Here is a 24,498-nt window from a genome sequence, read left to right as displayed (position 1 = left end):
TTGAGTACCTATAGAGTAGTACTGCATCCTTCATAGCTCCAAAAAGTCTTTAGTTTTATCATATTTAAAAAAGAAAGATACAGCTTTACGATTCTTTTCGGAAAAAGCAGAGCTCCTGGAGGCGCACCGTGGGCGGAGCTAAAGAGTGACGAGCACTTGGGCGCCGAATGCCAACCTGTTTTTATACAGTCTATGATGCCAACAAAACAGACATTTGATGCCATTTCACTTATCGTCTGCAGTTCTGAATCATGACCGGGATCTTTTATAGCTGGGACCGTTCCATCTTTCAGTATCAAACGATGTGCGTCGAACTGGCCCTTGTTTATAAAACGTTCGTCAACAAACACACTTAGCGCGCCACACGGACCATTTATCCAATCGGCTCAAACTTCAAACTGCAGCATAACGCAGCACGAGCTCACTAGAGCAGATGCGTTTACTCGCTGATCACACGACCACTAAACAGCGCTGTGAGATCCAGTGTGAAGCGCTTGAATTCAGCCAAGAACATAAATGATTCGGTGATTTAAACTAGTTTAAAGTCAGATGAAACAGCGCTGACAAACAGGATACAATCAGAAGGCTTATCAATCTACAAATCGCCATCATTTATCATGAATTTACTGTAGTAACCCTAACTGCACCATAGTATTGTGGCAGAAATGTGGGATATTCATATCGAATTTTAATATATTATTAATGTAGTAGACATGTATTAAAGGAGTAATGGAATATAATTAGAGTATTTTTTGTGATTAAGCTATAGCGTTTGTGCAATTATAATAAAATATAAAATAATAAAATAATAATATATGTTTGGTTTTAACTGTAGTAATCATGATCTAAATGTATGCTGCTATGGAAGACCAATGATTAATAGAACTCAAACAGTCAGAATAATTAAATTTCACCATATAAAAATGAGGTTGTTAATATTTTTACAGATGTTACTGTTTTTGATAATGAACATAAAGTTACATTTGCATTCTAACTCAAGCTACTTCTACTGTCAACTCAAGCTACTGTCAAATGTGCATTTATAAGAGACAAAAACATTTATATTATTAATATTGCAGCCTGCACTGCAAAGTGCTGAAGATAAGTGTCATCAAAGTCAGGCAACACAAACTTGTTTCATGATTTATATATCACTCATAAGAACATGCAGAAACTAAGAAATTAATTTTTCTATTAAGACATTTATTTTGTTAAGGAACAATTACTGGAAAAGTGTAAATAATTCTCATGTTCTGACCATAAAAAGTAGTTTAAAACCACAATTAACGGTATGGTTTCTACAACTTTCACTTAGGAGCAAAAATCTGCCTTTAAACTTGAGAGAAATAAAGATTTGAAATTTATATAGACTGATATGAAAAATTGCATTGTGATATTTTTTGGCCATATCGCCCAGCCCTAGTCTGTAGTACAAAACAAGTAATCTTCAAAAGGTCACTCTTTATGAAACAGGTGATGAAGAATGTAAGCTGGCACACTGCGGCATAATTTCCAAACTTCTGAGAGCTAGGTTCTGGGAACCAATTTGACTTTTTTTATGGATTATCTGCCAGTTCCTCACACCCCTCCCCCATAAGGTCAGCCTGTAGTCCCTCAGCCTGGTCATCCATCTCACATTGAAACCATGAACCCAGCACATTCCTTCTGCCACCCCGAGAACAAAAAAGCCAAAGAGGGAATGAGGGACAGAGGTAAAATGAGAGAAAACACAAACCACACAGCAATTCATGAGGTGCTAAAATTCCTCAGAAGTCCAAGTATGAATACAAACTCCTAACTAGTGATGCACCAATATTAAAAATTCAGAAGTGTACAGTATTTTGACTACATCAATTAAAAACTAAAATCTGTCATTTTAAATGCTACAAGCAAATTTCGGCATGACTAAATTATAATATACAGTATACAAGGATGGATATTGATTATGCTAAAGATTAAATTTAAAAGTGTTATTAAATTATCCGTTTTTTAAAGAATAACTAAGCAAAAGTAATCTAAATGTAATATCAGCTGATATGGTTTTTATAAATGAATAAAAATATAGCATAAATCATCATGCCTTAAATCATGAGGCTTGTTAAGTTGAATGAATGAATGAATGAATGAATACCATTGACTTGCAAGGTATGACTGGACCAAAATAACAACATAACATAACATATAAAATAATGACGCAAAGATGTTAAAATTGTAAAAAAAAATTGAACTGAATGACTGAAAAAGGTAGTCAGACCAGGGCAAGAGCAAACTTCCCCGCTCTCTCAGGTGGGCTGCTACTTTGGGAAATAAACATTAAAGAATGGAAGCATTCCCTCACTTGTCCTGGATCTGAAGTGTACTCCAGCCACAGGTTAAAAACTCTCAGAAAACACTTCAGCGTCCTTAACACGCACGTAGCCACACAAAAACGCTGATGTAACAGATAGCATTGGTCTGGACTAGTCTCTATCCACCTCACCTAAAGCCCAGAGGGGATGTAGGAGAATTCCAAAGACATTCCAGTTGGACCTCCACTTACCAAACACTTCACAAAATCCCACTTAACAGCTTGTTTCATAGCTTGTTTCATGCTTTCTTATCAGGCATGGCCTCTAAGCTTCATGTAAAATTAGAAATATTCAAAAATGCGATATATGAAACATCCTATTTATTTATATGAGTCATATTTTAACATACTCCAAATTGCATATTGTCAAATGTCGTTTTTTTAACACATTTCACCCCTTGAAGTTAATGAAATGACTCAAACCTTTCAACATGTGAGTCAGCCAGTAACGTCTAGGTTACTTGTGTAACCCTCGTTCCCTGAAGGAGGGAACGGAGACGTTACGTCAGTCGTGACTGACGAACTGGGATCTGTGATTGGGCTCTCGGGCGAGATCCCAATTCGTCAGTCACGACTGACGTAACGTCGAACGTGACTGACTGAAAGGGAACTCGCTTTATCTTCTTCATCTCACTTTTCTCATTCCAGTTGGTTTCATCTTTCTGTACTATTAAATTCTGATTCATGCATTTGCTTCATGAAAGAATATGAGAATTGATCCTTAATCCCATTATGCTTAAAGCACCCCAGAGAAACCAAAAAGCTTCATTCTGGAAATAAGACTGAGACAGTGCCTGCATAATATGTGAAGCTTGAAAGCTTGAAGTCTCAATTTTATAATTGCATGGAAAAAAGCAACCAGGAAATTCTTAATAGTAATGGATTAGGGATAATATGAAGGTGAGTAAATGATGACAGAATGCTATTTTTTGGTTGAACTATCCCTTTAAAATCTCAACCACTGCATTAGGCAGTGAATCACTGGTTTATGAGCCTCTGCAGGTTGACTTCTGCTGGTATGTTTTTAGAGCTATTCCCTCAGGGTAGACCTCTGACACTTCACTTTCACGTTCCAGATAGTTCAAACCGATAAGCATTTAATCTGATTGAATCTGACGTGAAGACACTCATTTCAGGAAAGACAATCAGAGCCATTGTTCTAGCCCATCAACGTCTGGGCTTAAAATAATAAATAAATGTGTCAGTGCGTGTGTGCGTGCCGTTTCTGTCTGTGTGTGGTTAGTGTGTACATACAAACACAGAGAGTCTGAGGGCCACCCTTCTCTCTCTCGAGGGAAAAGAAGAGTGCAAACGAAAGATAAAGGAATATCCCACCTGTAGAAACCACTTCCTTCCAGCTGGCCAGATGGTGTGTGTGAGAGAGACAGGGAGAGAAAACACTAGCGGTGGAGAGCAGAGCAGAAGTCTCTGGCTGCTCTCACCATGACTTCATCCCAGCATGCATTATATGAGCCTAAAAACCACAGCAGAAGAGCTGGCCCCGTTCCCTTGCTCCAGTTTCTCTGTCCCCTTACCCTTTATCCTCTTTTCCCATCCTCCTCCTTCCTCCTTCCCACTCTTTATCCTATATTCTTTCTGCCGTAGCAATCTAAACTGGGCTAATACGGTTTGAAAAGGAGAATGTGCTACTTGGAACAACCATTGCTAAGAAACTGCATCTGTTCAATAGGATCATTCCTAGACTAACTGGTCTAAGAAAAGCTGGAAAATTTAGGCTGTTAACGGAAAAACTGGAGCCAGTCAGGTGGATTTTTTAGGGTCATTTAAGTATTGGTTTTAACAGCCATACGCAGTGCAAATGCTTCTCGAGACCTCTGCACTCTTGTGGAATTATTTTATTTAGAAACTAAACTAGAACTACAATTCGAGTCATAAAGCAACAGCCAAAGACATCTGTCTGAATTATATTTTAAAGCAGATAAATTTATGTAAATAAATTAATTATATATTTATTCATTTGTTTATTCATGTATTAATATTTAATTTAAAACTTTTTTCTAAGAGGAACTTTACTGTAAAACAGGCTAAAGTGCTGCAGCCAAAATATTAAAAACATAATAATAATAATAATAATAATAACAATAATAAATATTAAATGAAATAAATAAAAATTAAGTAATAAATAAATAAACAAACAAGTAATCCATGAAAGTAATTGAATCCATTAAATTTTACTTTAAAAGTTTTAACAGGAGGGACAATGAAACATTTAGCCAAACTTAAGTTTCTTAATTTTATCTATGGTTCAAGTTATATTTTTTGTTAATGCGTATTTTCTTTCTTTAAAAAAAAATAATAATACATTTTAGATAATTGGCAGACCCCCTGCAGTACCACTGTGGACCCCTTAGGGGGGTGGGGAACCTCTGTTGAAGACCCCTGCTTAATATAAAAGGTGGCTGAAGGGTTGAAAAATACAAATTTGGGACATCAGACAAAAGGGAAAATGCAAGGAATTAAATTGATGAAACATTATGAATACACATTATTTTACTTTTGTGTACATCATTATTTTCCACAGATGAATCATTCACAATAAAACATGGGAACATGTAGCCTAAAAAAGTCAAACCACATTTCCTAAGCACCATTTCCTCAGTGTGTGACTGACACTTCCCAAAACCCAGCCATTTATAATTGCCGAGCTGCAAACTATGAACAAGGGTGTTACAAGCCCAGAAACAATAAGCAAATTATTTACTTCAAAGGCCAAAACTTCTTTACGAGAATTGCTTACTTTAAGCGTGCAGCATTCCAGCATGCTCAGCTCCATAATGACAGAGCAGTAAAGAGGCCCTTTCCTTCCACATGGCCACTGGTTTACAGATACTGACAGCTCTGCACAGCAGGCTGCCATTCTCATGGGCATGTGTGTGTGAGAAAGCAAGAGGGAAAGCCAGAAGGACAGTGAGGAAGAGAGAGATGTGGACATGAACGTCCCTAAAACGGTGTGTCAAAGTCTTAAATATCTGCTAGCAGTTGTGTGTGTGCGTAACCGAGATGCCCTGTGTCAGATATCTCTGTTTGCCTCTGAAAGCCAGCACTTCCTTGCCACTGTTAGCTAAAACAACAGGATTACCAGCCGACTTCATTTGAGCCAGACAGATATCTTGACTTAAGAGGCCTTTAGCAGAGCAAAGATGACCAGACTGCTGAAACAGGGTGGCACACTGCTTAACATCAAAGAGACCTGGAGCCTGCAGATTTTCCCATATGGTCAGTCAAAATGGCTAAATTTATGGTAAAAATACACAGAGATCAATGACGAATAAAGTGATTTTAAAAAATAAAAGAGTTTAACATGTGCAAAGTTCTTACAAATTTGTATTTAAGTTGCATCGATTATGCTTATGAAAACCGATTTCAAAAAAAGTTTACATTTAATGGCTCTAAAATGTCATGTGGTGCAATCATCAAGTATTTATAAACAACATAAACCTTTAATGCATGTGATCATAAATATTGAATAAATAAAAAAAGTTTTTAAATATAAATTTACCATTCAAAAGTTTGGGGTCGGTAAGATTTTTTAATGTTTTTGAAAGAAGCATTTTGTGCTCACCAAGACTGCATTTATTTAATCAAATATACAGTAAAAACTATACTATGAAATATTATTACAATTTTAATATTTTTAAAACATAATTTGTTTCTATGATGGCAAAGCTGAATTTTCGGCAGGCGTCAGTGTCATATGATCCTTCAGAAATCATTCTAATATGCTGATTTGATGCATAAGAACATTTCTTATTATTAGCAATGTTGAAAACAGGCTGTTTAATTTTTTTGTTGTTGTTCATTATAGCATTATATGAATTATTATAATTCATAAACACTATTCAAATAGTAATAGGCAGCAAAGCTTTTTGTTAAATTTATTTTTTTCTAAGAAATAATACTAATAAAAGATCATGCCAGATTATGTTTTCTTTTCTTTATTATGATCTCATAATTGCTGCATCACCTTGACATTATGACTATTTTAGAAATTGAAAACATAAACGACATAGCAGATATATGAATGTTATTCTATGCATGAATTTAAAAACACTTGGAAAAAAAAGATCCAGACAAATACATAAATAAAAGTCAATTGACCCACATAAAAACCAAAATGTTTGGAGGAGATATTAGATTACAAGGTGTGTACACAGACCTACTCCCTGTCATACTCCATGTTGGGTTTAATAAGTACATGTTTGAGTAGAGAATTAGGTGGGGTCTGCTGCACCTCAGCAGCAGGTCTCGGGTCTGCACCTGGTGGTCATTACACTGGCAGCTTTACAGGCCAGATTCCAGTGTAATTACAGGTAAGCTCAACAGGGCTCTGTAATACGGAGGACTGTGGGAAAGCTATAGGAGCACATTACCTCACTTTCCAGAGCTATACGTTTCACACGCATTAAACATTTATCTTTAATGGTCAAACATATCGGCCCTGATGTCGGCCAGATGATGAGATGAACCCATTATGAGAACCAAATGAGCTGAAAATAGAACAAGATGCTACCAGCAGGAAACAACCTAGACGAGAATGACGAAGAGGAGGTAAAAGAGAACAGGAAAGGGTTGTATCCCAACATTCTCATGGAAATGACCATGCGATGGCAAACAAAAAACATTAACATCCTGTGATAGCCACGTCTGGGATAGCTTGAAGCCAGCTAATAGGACACAACAAAAACCAGAAAGGCTAAATTGATATTAGAACTGTAGGGGGGCATGTGGGAGGATCAGCTGTGGATATAAGCAGTGCAGGTTCCTCCGTGACCTTTCGAGTACACTTAGAAGGACAGAAAACCAGCAATGCAGGTCCAGTTTAATGATTTATCAATTCCAGGTCAGTGCAGGACAGTTTCATGCTGATGCTGGCCCATATGAATGGATTCTTCCTTTTCAAGGAAGGCACACATTGCACACACTCCATTAGCATGTGTTATTTGGGCTTTTGTGTGCTCTTTATGCTTTCACCTTACAACCACTGACATTCCAGCAGGGGCAAACAAAACGAAACAACACCGAACCCCCTCCGTCATGGGCTACTTCACTCAGCAAACAAACTGTAAAAGTGGATGGTATAGCCCTGAGTGAACTCTTGACCACCATTTAGCTGGACAGGTGGTTGTCCTGACTCCTGTGTGCTGTAGTTTTTCTTTAGTTTCAAATTTTGACGTAAAATCCAGCTTAAACTGGATTCCCTAGCTGGGCCAGAATGGTAGAACATCTTGAATAAGCAACAAACCAGCTACCATCTTGAAGGAGTCAAGCTAGATTTTGGAACATGGTGGTCCAAGAACATCTAGAGAGCAGTTTGGATCAGGTAACAATAGACAGCTGGTCAAGTCTGGTCCAAACTTGTTAATAGCTAGTCTAAAATGGTTATATCCAGTTTGAACCAGCTGATGATCAGCTAGCACCATCTAAGGCCAACAAGAAACCAGCTACCACTTTTAAGTGGATTTTCCATCAGAGATGTCCTCAAAACACTGAAAACTGAAATAACCATTTGCTCAAATTCTTTTGGCTGTTTTTTACTTGTTTAATTTAAAAATATGTTGAGTTTGAGAAATGACCAGGGTGTTGCAAAACAATGTTTTCTTTTCAAAAATCTTAATTTTCCCATCAACGTGCTATAGAAAATAATTTCAGCGAGACAATGTCTGGTTCAAGCAACTGTCTCATCCATGACAGCCCTGCTTTCAACTACCTATTGGAAAGCTTTTTTTTCTTCCAAAAGTTTAACACCATGACCATTCAATTAGCAATGCGCTTTTCACACCGTCAGCGCAGAACTCATTTTCACTGGACCCTGACATTAAAGTCAAGCTTAAATGGGAATCATAGTCTGTAGCAGGTTCCAGTGTCTAATGAAAAAGGAATTTAAGTTTTCCTCAGCCTCAGCACTTGCTAGAGCCTTTTAAAAAATGATCCCTTAAATTTATTTTAACCTGTGCTAATGCCTGAAATAAGGTGATGAAACTTTCTTTAGTCTCTTGAGATTTTACTACAACACGGTCATATAGAACGATCAATGCAAACAAGCATAACAACAACAAAAAAGCGTGAATTAAAACAATGCACAATGACCAAACGTGACTAGAAATGATAACACGTCTTACTGGTCGGTGCCAGATGAATCGCTGGCTGAATGGTGGTGGATTAGCCGCATTAACCGCAGCAGCTGTCTATCGCTTCACATTTAGACCAGTCTGAAACATTGCCACAGATCTCAAGGAATCCATAACATGTGAAGTCTCCCTATCCATTCGACCCATTGTGTATGGAATGCGAGGGGTTTTCCAGTCTATTGCCCATCTAACTGCTGAGAACATGGTGACCAACTGAGTGTTTCCTTCTCACAGGAAGCACTCAACCATGTTTCTAAAAAGTACTAACAAACCTCTGCCGCACAGGACAGAAGAAACAGGTACAGCCTCTTTACATTTTGTTTAGTGATGGATGAGTAGATGCCAAACAACTGACATTACTGGTATTTCAGTTTTAATTAACTTTTTTGTAATCCAAAACCGAGATTTCAGGTAAAAAAAAAAAATTAGAATACGAGCAAACAATGGCACCAATGTTTAAGGTGCATAGACTCAAAATTAAATAATTTAAATGAAGAAAGATTTTTAATTTGAGGCCCCAACAAAGTAAAACATGGACAAACTGCAAAAAGGGCATATGCAAAATGCTTTGAAGATTATTTCCTCAAAAAAAAAAGAAAAAATTATAGTGCTGTCAAACGATTAATTAATCACATCCAAAATAAAAGTTTTTGTTTACATAATATATGTGTGTACTGTGTATATTTATTATGTATATATAAATACACACACATGCATGTATATATTTAAGAAGAATATGTTATGTTTATATATTAAATATATTTATATACAATATAAATTATCTGAATATAAATATATGTAAATACAAGAAAATATTTTCAAAATATATACTGTATGTGTGTGTATTTATATATACATAATAAAATACACAGTACACACACATATATTATGTAAACAAAAACTTTTATTTTGGATGTGATTAATCGCGATTAATCGTTCGACAGCACTTTTTAAATAATTACTATAAATTTAAGTAAATGTTTTTTATTAATAAAAAAAAAAAACATTTTGTTGTGATGACATCAGCATCAGTTCAACAACTGTTTATCTGTGCACTATATCAAGCATTCACTGCATCCCTGTAGAGATGATATGGCAAAAATATTACTTAACGGTCAATAAAAATGCAGTTGCCCCACTCTGACTCTATTTCCTTAAATCCAACAAATCTAACAATGAATTCCTCACATTTTTGAACTCTGCGTAATGAAATCAATCTGACTTTAAGACTGTCGAGATGTGTTGCTTAAACAATGATATCTGTTGAAGAGATTAAACCAGACACAGACTCGAACTCTTGCCAAGACAAACTCTCGTCCTTTCTACAGGAAGGAGGAGAATATAAAGTGAAAAGAGAGGTGAGCAGAGGGCTGCAAAACACTCTTATCCCTTTGTTTCACAGCTATCTCATTCCCAAAGCTTAATTAGTATTCCGAGCAAGTGTGGAGGTTTCAGGGTTTAATTAAAATCTTAAAATGTAATAACTTGGGAAACTCTAACAGGTATAATTCTCAGCCTTCTGTCCCTCCTTCTTACTTCAGTTATCTTTTCGCAGTTTCTCAGTTTCTCTAGCCTCTCAGTCAATCCGTTTTCTAATCATGTTCCACAGAGAAAAGTCCCAGCAACACAACATGCTGGAAAACACCTTCCCATGAATACGCAGACAAAGAAGTGCTTCTGCCCAGGCAGGTGAACTAAAGTGATGAGCCTATACATCCCATCAAGCCTTCAATGGAGACCAAAGTTCTCTTATACATTTAAGAAAACTTCAAAGCTATAATCACAGACTAAATAACCTGAGTGAAAAATGAGATACTAATTATGGCATCTACAAACCTTAATCCGCTTCCTGTTCAGACTAGTCACCTACACGTGCACCTAGAATCGCTCATTTGCAAATAACCATTCAGTGACGCATCACAGCCATTTCCTATAGATCATTCAGCCCCTCGATACTCGTGTTATGGTGCCGACAGGCTTTCAGCTCCATTCACCGATGGCTGGGCTCCCAAATCTCATAAAACACATTTGGAAATCCCTGGGCTAAAGTCTGGCTCAGGGAGATCAGCCTGAAATAACAAAGGGGTGATTTTTTAAAATAAAGCCCCTTTCTGAGAGGGCCCTTCTCCAATTATTCTCATCCTAAGACCATTAACAAGGGGTGGAGGAAGTCCTTCACCTCAATTATGCTAGATCTATTAATCATTACCTGCTCGGGGCTGAGTGCCTCCTTACACAAACAGCCGGAATAAAAGAGAAGTGTGCCCAAAGACCTGCTATTCTCATTCCCAAACCTGCCACACACACACACACTCAAGCCAGAGAGTTAGACTGGACTCATTATCATGACAGACCACCAGCACTGGACTCTCTGTCCTCAGGCTAAAGCTCAACTTGAACTGGGTCCCTTGAACCAGGGTGCCCTCATGACAGGCAGAAAACTGAGGGACAGATCAGAGGAGAAGTTAAAAAAAATGAAAATCTACATTGCTGCTGTTCTTTAGCTACATAATGCACCCAAAAAATAGTTTATAATCAGTCTGAAAAACCCTTATGTAAAAACGATCCAACTGAGTTTGATCCAAATATAATTTAGATAGGATTGAAATAATTAAATCAACAGGAAAAAATGAAGCTTGTAAACTTTCAGAATCTTATACTGGATAGCATTAATTGAAATTTCCGAAAATGAGTGCATATAAATGTACATATTGAAGGAAAATCGGGAAGGATTTATTTGTCCATTCAATGTTGATCTGAAAAAAAAAACAATAATAAAAATTACAGCAGGTACAAGATTCTAACACATAATCATAAATGATAACCTATTCACAAATTAATCATTCTTTTGAACCAATTTTTTAATGATCTCGTCTGATCTGTAAGGGTGGGTATGTTTTTGGTATATCAATAATGATAAGCTCAACATCTTAAGCCTTCACAATTATTAATTTAACGACTTCTGGAAATACTTTTGAGAGATACCTCAAATGGATCAGTGATTCGGATTTTTAGAACAGGTTCACTGCAATGAACAGATTCACCAAAAGTAATCTGACTTCTCATTGCTACTATAAATCATGCTTCTTCATGCTTTCATTCTCTTTGCTTAAGTTTCATCACTTCTTCCTCAAGTTCAAAAGCTGCTGCAATACTTAACACATGAAGCCATAACATATTTTTTTTTTCTTTCCAACTTTCCTATGCTTTCTAGCTGTTCTTTTTTCGTCTTGCTTAATTCACTCTATTCAGAGATCAGAAATGCAAGGGATCACAACGGTTTGAAACAAGTCCACTTTGGTTTAAACGATTATCTTCAAGCACAACGCAAGCTTCCACTATTGTGCAGTTTGGCATTTAATGAATTAGCATCCATATATGCAAGCAAAGTCACAGAAACACTGGAAAGTGGCATGTTCGCACATGCCAACTTCAGAGAAAGGAGAACATTTGATTTGTTGATTGAACAAACAACGGCAAAATCTCTCTGAGTACTCTGTTTGCAGATTTCCAGATTCAACCACTGGACTTGTGACGCACAATTCCAGCTGTGGAATAAAACAGGATTTAAAAGATTAGTTCACTCAATAAAACCATTTACTCATCTTCATGTCATTCCAAACCTGTATGACTATTTTTTTCCATATAAATAGAAGTCAATGCAATAAAAATGGATGGGGACCAGGGCCCATCAAGCTCCAAAAGGACAAAAAAGCTTCACAAAACTATCAGCAGCTCAGACATTCTTCTAAACATCTCATTTGAAGTTCCACAGATGCATTTGGTGTATTTTTGCCAGATGAACGCATTAACCCAAGTGCTTTTTTATGTAAGAACCCAATTGGTCTGTTTCAGCAGAGAGCAAACGGGGCGGGAGTGAGAACTCAACGCCTCTAGGCCTCTCCTATAAGCGTTCCAGTCTACACTTGTATCAAGAATCTCTTGTTGCGCTCTCGTTATCACATTTCACCCTCCCAATCCTGTCATTATCAACAACGCTTTTTCCCCCCTTAATACAACTTTGGCTTTGACGGCAGTATTCTAAACTTCAGCTAGGAATCTCTTCATTCTCAGTGCCATGTAACCTGTCAGAGGTGAGGAGAGAGGAGAGGATACACTCAACAGGCTGGCAGGTACGATCTTGTTCTTTCCACCCCACACTCTCTTTTAAGGTCTAAAACAAAGTTACAAAGCAGTGACAAAGGAAAGGAAAAATAAACTTCACTAAAAGGTCATGCTTTATTAAATAATGTATGGATAACATCAAATTCCCAAATCAGTTTAGCCAACACAAAACGAACACCATTAGACACTATTCCAAGTCACTCAGCCTGCAGGGCAGAACTTTGTATTGAAGGCTTGGTTTATAGTATACTTGTCTAACCATGTCAAATGCAAGGTCAGAACCAGTGTTTCTGAATGTTTTGAACACAGTCTCTGTTTATAGACTCAGAATTAGAATTTGCAAGCTGCGTGTTAAACCAAACTGTTGGCCATTCTGAGCACAGCTGTTTGCTATGTATAGCATATATTTGAGCATCTTGTGTGCAAAACGAGATCCAATCCTATTACAATATAAAAAGAATCACATTTGTTATATGAAGCACATGGCCTCTCATTAGCCAGAGCAGCATTTATTTTCAGTGGCCTTACACTTTGCCCGCCATGTGCGAATGCAAAATACGGAACTCTCCTAAATTGCCCCTTCATCAAACCTTTTAAGATTTTAGCAAGCAGCCTCAAAAAAGACAGGCTCCCCTCAGCAGTGGCTTGTGCCAAAAAGCTCAGCACTAAAAACCAGAGAACTAAGAAAAAAAGGAGAAGAAAAGGGACGTTTTGTGCTTGTTTGGCTTACTTAAAGGCATTGCTCACCCAAAAATACGAATTCTTTCAGAAACAGAAGCTCAACCGTATCTGTTGCTATGCAAGAACAAAGGTTCACGCAAGAACAGATTTCACTGATTCTCACACGTCAAGCAAACACGTTTGTGCTTCCGTTGACCATATTTGATGTGCTCTATGTATGAGTTGGTCAATTTCCACATAAATAAAAGCCTAAATTAAATCAAAATTAAATGTCTATGTCTATGAGCTTTTTAAAGCCTCAAAGTTTTGGTGGAATGGACTTTCAATGGAGGTGCAGAATTGTGCATTAACAATAACCAGGAAGTAAACTGAATCGAATGCTGTTATTTCAATAAATGTTAACCACTTCAGATGTACTTGCCCCTAAATGACACATAAAAACATGGTTTCAAACTTTTAAAGAGCCCCTATATATAATATAATATAGAATGTCTGTCGTTCTTATTACTTGGAGTCATGATAAAGGATGGAGCAATACTTTGGTTTACAAACTGCAGTGATTTATCAGTACTCCATGTCTGTGTTTGGGTAACACATATACCGTTATTGTTTGGGTCTTTACTACCAAGCTGTGGGTCCGGTTCACTAACATAAGTGTAAAACAACTTTTTCCCCTCTGATTCTTTATTTTTAGGACAGAGTGGAGAACTATGATTATTATAATAGGATGTATTATTGATAACCGAAATCCAGTAACGGTGATGGGCGTTCCGTTTCCGAACATGTGCTTTATGCAGTAGACCAATCACAACAGACTGGGTCATCTGACCAATCAGAGCAGAGTAGCTTCACGCAAAGGTGGGGTTTGGAAAGATGAATCTTCAAATGATTTGTTCGAGAGTCGTTGAGAAATAAGGTAAAATTAAATGCATATTATAAGAAAATAAACATGTTTTTGACTTTGCATGCATGAAAACCTCTTGTTGGGGACTCCCAAAACCAATTTATAAACCTTTCAAATAGCATAATAGGGATACTTTAAAAGTCTATCAAGCTATCTCTTCCAGAAAAAGCTGAAAACTGGACCAGACTTGATGTTCATATTCAAAAGTCTAGACAATACAACCTGCCAAACAGAGAGGATGCAGAGTGCCGATTTACAGAATCGATTGGACCTATAAGAGTGATGTTAGCTTCAAATGCTCTGTTGCATTCCAGACTAATGTGTATATTCTCTGCTTGTACGGTTGCCAGCATTGTGGAACACTAAACAAGATTAATCTACAAGCACTGCTGATTTACAAAATGGAAAAAGGAACTTGCCATTCGCCAAGGACAACCACTATTTCAAATTTACATTAATAAACCAAAAAGCACTTTGAAAAGACACAGAAGTTTGGACATCAGTCTGGCCTTATTCATTCAACTGTTCTTTCCCACAGAGCCAAACTTTCTTCTGACAGTCAGAATGTCTGTCGTTCTTATTACTTGGAGTCATGATAAAGGATGGAGCAATACTTTGGTTTACAAACTGCAGTGATTTATCAGTACTCCATGTCTGTGTTTGGGTAACACATATACCGTTATTGTTTGGGTCTTTACTACCAAGCTGTGGGTCCGGTTCACTAACATAAGTGTAAAACAACTTTTTCCCCTCTGATTCTTTATTTTTAGGACAGAGTGGAGAACTATGATTATTATAATAGGATGTATTATTGATAACCGAAATCCAGTAACGGTGATGGGCGTTCCGTTTCCGAACATGTGCTTTATGCAGTAGACCAATCACAACAGACTGGGTCATCTGACCAATCAGAGCAGAGTAGCTTCACGCAAAGGTGGGGTTTGGAAAGATGAATCTTCAAATGATTTGTTCGAGAGTCGTTGAGAAATAAGGTAAAATTAAATGCATATTATAAGAAAATAAACATGTTTTTGACTTTGCATGCATGAAAACCTCTTGTTGGGGACTCCCAAAACCAATTTATAAACCTTTCAAATAGCATAATAGGGATACTTTAAAAGTCTATCAAGCTATCTCTTCCAGAAAAAGCTGAAAACTGGACCAGACTTGATGTTCATATTCAAAAGTCTAGACAATACAACCTGCCAAACAGAGAGGATGCAGAGTGCCGATTTACAGAATCGATTGGACCTATAAGAGTGATGTTAGCTTCAAATGCTCTGTTGCATTCCAGACTAATGTGTATATTCTCTGCTTGTACGGTTGCCAGCATTGTGGAACACTAAACAAGATTAATCTACAAGCACTGCTGATTTACAAAATGGAAAAAGGAACTTGCCATTCGCCAAGGACAACCACTATTTCAAATTTACATTAATAAACCAAAAAGCACTTTGAAAAGACACAGAAGTTTGGACATCAGTCTGGCCTTATTCATTCAACTGTTCTTTCCCACAGAGCCAAACTTTCTTCTGACAGTCTGGCTTTGAGAAGGTGGAAATAAGCAGTGAATGCCATCCTAACACAGATACAGGGACCCTTGCGAGGGCCCCATAGCTTGAAGCTCTGCGGTTATGTTTTAGTATCTCCACTCTAACTCTATAAATGATTTCCCTCAAGGAAAGGTAGAGGTTTGGACTTTAACTCAGGTTAGTCAAAGGCCCTGGAGGTGCTCAGTTAGCGAACAGACACACCCTCCTTCGAGAGCACTGACTGTCAGTGGCTGATTACTAGTGACGGCGCACATGATATGCTTTGTGTTTAAGGCCCGGGGCCCAAAAATTCAATAAGTGTTGCCGGCTATCAAAAAAAGTTGAGAGAAAAAAAAAATGGGTAAAGTTTCATTTAGAACACCATGACTGCTGTATTAATATAATGTAAGTGGTTAATGTAATGTCACAAAATGCGAGTCGCTTCATTAGGTAGAATAAAGATGCAGTTAGAGCAGAAAACACCACCTGCTTTTGCAATCAGGACCACCGTCACCACCACGGGAGCTTTCGAACTCTCAAATCTCTACACGGCCAGAAGATGTGAATTACAGCTTTATGCTGAGTCAGGAAAGTGTTTCTTACCTTCAACGCAGTGCTCCACCTCCTCCAAGTTGCGGAGAGTAATCCTCATCAGGCTTGAGTTGAGCATCAGTTCGTTCTTGTGGCTCGGCCACATGAAGTGAGGAGACAGGTTGACAAAGAAAATGCGCGTATCTCCGGTGGCCACCTGATTATCGCAAATATGGGGGTCTCCGAAACCGCCGATCATCACCTTGTTTCCTCCGTCCAGCAGCACCTCTCCGTTCACCATGATCTTGCCTTTTAGGTAACGCCATACCCTGACCTTCAGACAGGGGAAAGACAACATGAGATTAAGAAAACACCATTTTCCAGCAGATCAAGGTCACTTTCTTGCACATTCCATAGCGGCCACGTACTGCCAGTTGCATAAGACTCTGCAGTCTAACTCTGCATTTCTGATTCATATATATAACACAGTGGTGGTCCAAAAAGTGTGAGACCACATTAAAAATAGGATTTTAAAATACTTAAAACAATAAGTTACAATGTGAAATGAATAAGAAATATCAAATTCTGCACTATTCATAGGTCACATCCAAAGCGTGACCATGTGAACTCCTGGTGGTCAGATGTTCAGTGATGGATAACATGATCATCAGGTTTCACACAAAATTGTGGCTGAGCTATTAAATGCAAATTCTAAAAAAAAAAAATTATTTTTCAAATAAACTTTTCATTCAAACTGTTATGCAGTTTTGCAGTTATAAAACTGCAAAAAGAAAGCATTTTTCGCTATATGTCTCAGAAATTTTAACTTTAACGTATAAGCTTTGCAGTGTCATATCTCTTCTATAACACAATGCAATGATGGTGGGAAGAGCTGCAATTTCAGATTATTCTTCTTTTCACATTTTTGATGTCCTACTGATTAGTTTCTGCAAGACTTTGATATATGTGACCGCATTCAGTTACATCTAACAAAGTAAGCCCATGATTACATGATAATTGAAGATAACTGAACCCGAAGCACTAATAGAACCTGAAAGGACATCAAGTCACTGCAAAGGCTGAGGTTCAGGTTCCTGGTGTATGAAAGCTCAAATTACAAGTGGATCAAAGTGGGACTGAGGAGGTTGACATTTTTCATCAACTGAGCAGAACCAATGTCCACACGTTAGAAAAACCGATTAGGAAGAGTTTTTTAAAATCCCTTTTATTTATAGTTGTATGCAATTTGATATTGCAAAGAGTGGTTGAAACCCCGGGGTGTTCATGATTTATTAGGCTCAAAACCTAGTGAAGTGCCCATTTAGACAGCATTTTAACATGTTCCCATTATATGCTGCGAGTTTCAGACCAGGACAACTCAAATATTGGACTGGTAGCTTTGTGTCTACATGTCTAACAGGTGATATAGATTGCAACACAGTTGCAGAGTAGCCACAGGTATTAAAAAATAAGCTTAGACGTTTGATACGATGTGTTATGAAGTACACATTTACCTTTTCACTTTCACTTTGATGCATTTGAAGAATGTCTGGTGCGCAAAGTCTTACCTTGCAGGAATAAGTGTTGTGCACTGGATCCATGTTCAAGATCTCCTCTACAGTCCCGGTTAAAACTATATTCGCCTCTTCTTCTCGTTTTTCCAGCTCCTTTTCTGAACAACTTCCATGACAACGCGTACTCAACAGCACAAAAACAACAGCAAATGACCAAACGGGCCAATAAAACGCCTTTCTGCAAAAAGAGCCCATGGTCAAACCAAACGGTTAAAAGAGAAAGTAAAGACCTCTCAATGCAAACGCCGGACGAGTTCTGCAGCAAGTTTGATGGAAATACTAATCCGACCGCGCGCTGCTCTCTGCGTTCTTCAAACTTCACTGCGATCTGCGCTCATATCTGCGCTGAGTGAACGCGCGAGCATCAGCCGGCAGACAGAGAAGAATAGAGAGAGGAACGAGGAATGCCTCTGCTCACCCCCCTCGCGCACGCACTCGCTGTCCTTTCAGAATGACGCTCCTTTCACAGGGCATTTGCATGCAATCTGAATTGCTGATAAGAGCGACGGAGGGGGTGATTTCAAGCGCACTGGAGAGAAGCGGGTGTAAAACGCCACCCCTTGGAGAGATTGCGCCAATTCGGACAAATGAACCGGTCCAGAGGATTACAGATGGAGTGAACAGAAAACTTTCAACTAACAGTGATCTTTTCATTTAAACTCATTTGAACATATAGAGAAGTTTAATTAGTAGTCCTACAACCCGAAAAAGTATTAGCATTTTAGAACTATTGGTTGGATTTTTACTAGGCTTATGAGTAAATCAAGACTGAATTTTCGGGTTAATATTAATTTAAGGTAATTTCACGAAAATAAATTCAAGTATAAATAAAATTTAGTATACAGAAATGCAAGTATGGTGATTATAAACTACTATTTCTATTTCTGAAATCTGAAGTTCAGCAATACCTAAAATCTATAATCTGCTAATCAAGAAAGCTGTTAAATGTATTAATGTATGTAAACATTTCAGTTTTTTTTTATTTTATTTCATTGCTATCTTTTTACTTGTCTTTTACTTTACTTTACATGTGCTTTTTATATATATATGCAGATTTTGTTGTAATAAAAATTTAAATATGCATTATGAGGTCAAATGTGGCCAGCATTCTAGGTTAAGTGGGTTCTCCTTTCAAGTGCTGTAATAAGAACTGTGCAATTACAAGCAGCCAATAATTACATATTAAGCTCAGCTTGTTCATTAAAATTACTTGGTACTTACTCATGCAATTACAGTATGCTGCAAAATGCACTGTAAAGTATAGCATAACCAAATAAACAAAAACATTTAAACTTAACACAAATAGTTGTACCAACTTCACTCTCATCTTAACATCTAGAGAGGGCGATGAGTAACGGTGTTACTAATATGAACATCATTCTGACACACACAACCGATAAAACCCTTACTGTCGCTCCCAGTTCTAAACTGACAGTGCATAAATTTCCACCCTTTCAAAAGCTGTAATTTCACTACCCGTCCATCTATTCCTGGAAAAATGACAGGGCGTGGAATCTGTGGTTCCACTGATATATTTGTAGGAATATTCTCATTTTAATGGCACCATGTCCTGGCCCTTAATTCTTATACCACAGTACCAATAGGTTTTAAAAGATTATTCAAAATACAGGTTTGTGATTTGAGAAATGGTTTTGTTATTGGCACAGCTGCTCTGTGAAGGACATTTTTATATAGGTAACTTTGACATTTAAATACATTATTAATGTAATCAACTTCACAGGCTCTCCAAGCTGATGTATAACCACTTTTCTTCCATGCTTAAACAGTTGCATGGTACTAAGATTAGGTGGCTTTTTCATTGGAGAAAGCAATATTATGAACAGAGGACACATATTAAGACAGAAGCAATAGTTTGAAGTTAAAAACATCTTAATGATGAATTTGATTATTGTGATGTTTTTATCAGCTGTTTGAACTGTCATTCTGACGGCACCCATTCACTGCATAGGATCCATTGGTGAGCAAGTGATGTAATGCTAAATTTCTGATGAAGTTGATGAAGAAAAACTCATTTACAACTTGGATGGCCCGAGGATGTGTAACTTTTCAGCAAATTTTCATTTTTGAGTGAACAATATTTTTTAGGTGGCTGTGAGTTTTTATACAACCAATAAAACAAATCTCATCCTATTCAGTTTAGACTGGAGTCCTATATACCCATCCACTCACTCTCTCGTTCACTTTTCTGTAACATAATGAAGTCAGCCCACATAAAGCCCATTACAGTCAAGCTCATTTGAGAAATATCATTCAAACTGAAATATCACCCCAGTGAAATTACTCCGTCTACTTTGAAAGAAGCGTAGGAGTTCAGCATTTCTGGAAAACTATTGCTGCACTTCATAATGTGAAGAGAGTAATACTGCCTGTGGATTGATGTGAAAGCAAAAGACTCGCACCACCGTAAGCTGCAGACAGCACTGTTGAAATTCAGGTAACATAAACCATCAGCATCTCTGTCTCAGCTTGAGAGCTTTTAACATCACAACAACAGCTCGCTCCTGCCCACAAATATGTCACCACAAAAGGTTTTGAAAAAAACGAACAAAAAAAAATACAAGTATTAACAAGCTCACACAGAGGAGTAATTTTCTTCAGCACCATGTCAGTCAAAGCATAATCGGCTTGACGGATGCAATTGTTGTTTTAAATTCAGTTTAGCGATATTCCCTTTAGTCATTTATTAGCTGGATTTTGCTTCCTAAACTCCCTGGTGGCATTCCCACCTCTCGCTATACGCTATGATGGGGGATTTTTACTTTATTCACAGAGTGATGATTGATTGTAATGTTGGTTAATGTGCAAATAATGAAAACAGTTCGTGGCTTGTGATGCTGGAGATGCAGTAGATCTTGCTGAATCATGTACAGCTGCAGCGTTTGGACTATGGACTATGACATTGGAATGGAAACTCATTTTATTCAAACCAGGCCTCTTCATTCAAACAGTTCTTATAAAACATACATGCATAAACAGGGTAATTCAAAAGGGCTTTCTGTTTTGCCTTTGTTTTTGCAATAAAAAGCATAATAATTCATGACTTATTAACATGACTGTGGAGGATTAATATTGCTGAAGCACTTTAGTGCTTATATAGCAAAGAAGAATGAAATAAAACATGTTAGTAAAGTACAATAAATGGACTAAATGGTTTAAAAAGCAACAAGATAAATACATTGTCTATACATTTAGAGAAGTAATTAAATATCTTCTAAAATACTATATATTTTTCTATATTTTTTTCTCTGATCATTTGATATATTTAATGTAAAAATAAAAGATGCACCTTTCTTCAGTCTTATTTCTAACAGTGCTACTGTTTGTTCCTAGGGGTGTGTATTGCACCTGCATTAATGTATGTCAGATGTCTATTTATTTAATTTAGGGATTTTTAAAAGCTTTGTGGCTTCTATTTTAATGCTGCTCTTTACTTTCACCTCCTAAGTATTACAAACATTGTGTATTTTTGTGAACACTAACGTAAACCATAAAGAGTTTGGCCAAGCATATGATTGCTCCCATGTGTGGTCTCTGATTCTTCTCTCTGCACGCAACTGCATCGTACAGACAATAAAATCACATCCTTATTTTTAATTTTAATCCTTCAGTTCTCTCCAAACATCTCAGCAACACACTGTCTGTCATCTGAAAGTGAAATATGATATTTTGACCATTCTGACAAGCTTTTCCTGCTGGTGACCCAGAATCTCTTTGACGTGCCACAGAAAAACAACCCCGCAGTGCCAACACCGTGATAATGCCAGTCAACAGCTCACTAAGAAGACGTGTGACATTTGTATCACAGCAATATGCCCGCCAATGGGACTATGCCACTGCTGCACTGAACAAACGGCATATGCAAACTTGCATGAATATTCACAATTGTTTTTTTTACAGTTTTTTTTTTCAGTGATGCCACAGAAGAACCATTTTTGGTTCCTCAAAGAACCTTTCAGTGAATAGTTCTTAAAAGTACCATTTTTTCTTAGTGTGAAGAACCTTAAAAGACTGTAAAATCTGTCAACTCTCTCTGCCCAATATTTAGAGACTGACTTTGATTTTTTGCAACTAGTTCCTGACTGTAAATATGGCCAAAAGTTGTATTCCAGCCTTCAGCAACACAATGTGAATCAAAGCATGGGCCAAAGTTGACCACTTTATTTTGATAAATGAAGCCACAGATCATTGGGAAAAAATAGCTGTGTTTCAATCCTTCATTGTCTCAAACGGAGCCAAGTACTGCAGGCCAAACACCAAGAGGGAACAGAGCAAACAAACAACGATGGCAGCTTATGGCAAGATGTTGTTGTGCGTGGAGGTGTCACGTCTAAACAGAAAGCGGTTTCTCACATCTGGTGTAAGACTGTTTGCTTGGCAGGAATTTCTCCCTTTCAGTGTATCGAAAAACAAAAAGCCCAGCTCAGGTCTTCTACATTTGATTGGTTTGACTAGAGATGCAGTATTTCCTGTGGTCTCTCAGGGCGCTAAACAAACGGACAAACACAGGCCATCTGGATGCATTGTGGTCTGTAGGGCGTTTGGACCAGACTGGCCATGTGGTCTGCACAAAACAAGTCAAGTCAATAAGGCAATTAAGTACTAGCACACTACTGCATTCCCTAGTATTCTTTAAGAAGAAAATAGTATGGCTTACTGTTCTATAATATGCTGTGCTCTGTTGTATACTGATGATTTTGCCAAGTACTGTAGGTCATCCAGGTATTTCATGCATGCAGAATATTTGCATTCTGTGCAATACAGAAAATTTGCATAGTGTGTATTGTATACATACTATATACTGCAGAAATAGTATGAGTAGTATGGTGGTATGACATTCCCAACATGTTTCAGACTCCATTACACCTATACATTTTAACACCCTCATGTACACACTCCTGCATTACTTCAACACAACCTTGATATATTGCCATACACTTAACCTTGTAACAACTACTTGTAAAGTGTCAAGCTTCACCCAAGTATCACAAAATAAACACACTGACTGGTATCACTCTCCATAATATATGTGCACATAAAGAGATCTTCAATACAGTTCTCCACTATAGTTCATTCATGGCTGAGATTTTGAACAGACCCGGAACCTCACATATAAAATTTATATACATTTAAATTACTGAAAACATCATGTACGTCACAACATACCCAGTTCCCTCCCTGGAATAAGAGCTCTTCATCATATGCATAAACTTATCCGTATACAATTTCCATATGCATATTGCCATCCAGAAACATGATATTTCCAAATTATGGGAACATGAAATGAGAATACTGCTAAAAACATTTTATTAATCAGCATCATTGTCGTGTTTAGACTGAAAATATCTAAACATCCTTAAATACAACAAATCTGCTTGACAAGCAATGTAGTAAACCTTGAATTAAGTTCATTGTTCTCATTACACAGCCAAATTATTTTTTAATTGTTTTAAGTATAAACTTAAGCAATTTCAAAATAGACTTCAAGGATGTTTAGATATTACTACAATGATAATAATGCATGATTAATATTACTGGAAACCAAACAGTGTAAAAAATATTATTATGACAAAAACGGATCACTAAAATAATAATAAAAACATCTCACCGATTTATTTCACTAACTATTGTGAAACAGTAATTTCACGTGCATTGCTGAACGCATTTTCCACAATGCTGGGCATTCCATGGGGTTATGACCGGATCGTAAGTGTAACAGATAATCAGTTTTTCTGATGCAGTCACGTGTTGTGAATTGCTGCACTTGCCACCTGACTACTATAACAACTAAAAGGTGATCAAGTCAACGGTTATTTAATCAAATGGTACAATTCAGATGCGTACAATGTATAAAGATATTCTGTATTTTCTCTTTCATACGAGGTAGAGCAGGCTTTTTGATCACACACTGAAAAAAGTAAAACTACTATGTTGTTCATTTAAAGTGCATTTTTACATTGGACTAAGTGAAAATCATGGTTTCTGGTTTAAACCTGTTTTGTTAAAAAATATATATTGACCTACATTTAAGTAAAGTTTTCTTGTGACTAAAGAAAATAAATAGATTTAGGTGTTATTAAAAATATAGTTTGTACTGAATCAGAAATTCAACTTGAGTAAATGTAATAAAATTGCTTGTAACACAATTACAGCAATTTATTTAGTTTAGTCCAAAGTAAAAATTATACTTGGATGTTATGGTAAAAAGTACGTTTTTCCAAAGTAAACATTTTAAGTTGTACCAAAGTAAAAAATAATGATTTGGTCTCCATAAAAAGCAATATTTTAACTTTGTTTCAATGTAATTTTTTTATCTTGGGCAGAAGAACTATTTTGATTGATATTAAATTAAAATTTAAAGTTTCAACCAAATCAAAAATATAGTTTGAGAAAAACTAATAAATTTAGCTGTAACAAATTACAGTAATTTTTTTAGTTTGGTCCAAAGTATCATTTTTTTCAGTGCAGGTGAAGTAAAGCCAGAGGTGATTGACCACATAAAGATGCCCCTCATTACTGAACTGACCAACTGGAATGGATATGTATGAATGTTCAAGCCAGTCATCTTTCAGTATCACTGAGATTAACGCTATTTAACAGGTGAAATCTAAAGAAACTGAGAAACAAGTGAGTGACT

The 24,498-nt window shown here is 37.0% G+C and overlaps 1 protein-coding gene across 1 annotated transcript in view; it reads right to left on the bottom strand.

Annotated features, from left to right (window-relative positions):
• LOC107716114 (agrin-like) overlaps positions 1–18,289 on the bottom strand; it is a 296,454-nt gene extending 278,165 nt beyond the window's left edge. The window contains 2 exon segments of the mRNA XM_016522443.1: positions 16,342–16,603; positions 17,838–18,289. Coding sequence (XP_016377929.1) covers positions 16,342–16,603; positions 17,838–18,038 — 463 coding nt within the window. The 5' untranslated portion in view covers positions 18,039–18,289.
• Between the last annotated feature and the right edge of the window lie 6,209 nt (positions 18,290–24,498).

This window comes from Sinocyclocheilus rhinocerous, unplaced genomic scaffold (assembly GCF_001515625.1).
Source record: "Sinocyclocheilus rhinocerous isolate Xijiao unplaced genomic scaffold, SAMN03320098_v1.1 scaffold148, whole genome shotgun sequence".
Taxonomy (NCBI): Eukaryota; Metazoa; Chordata; class Actinopteri; order Cypriniformes; family Cyprinidae; genus Sinocyclocheilus; species Sinocyclocheilus rhinocerous.
Note: the sequence above shows the minus strand (reverse complement) of the source record. Positions and strands in the feature narration are given on the sequence as shown.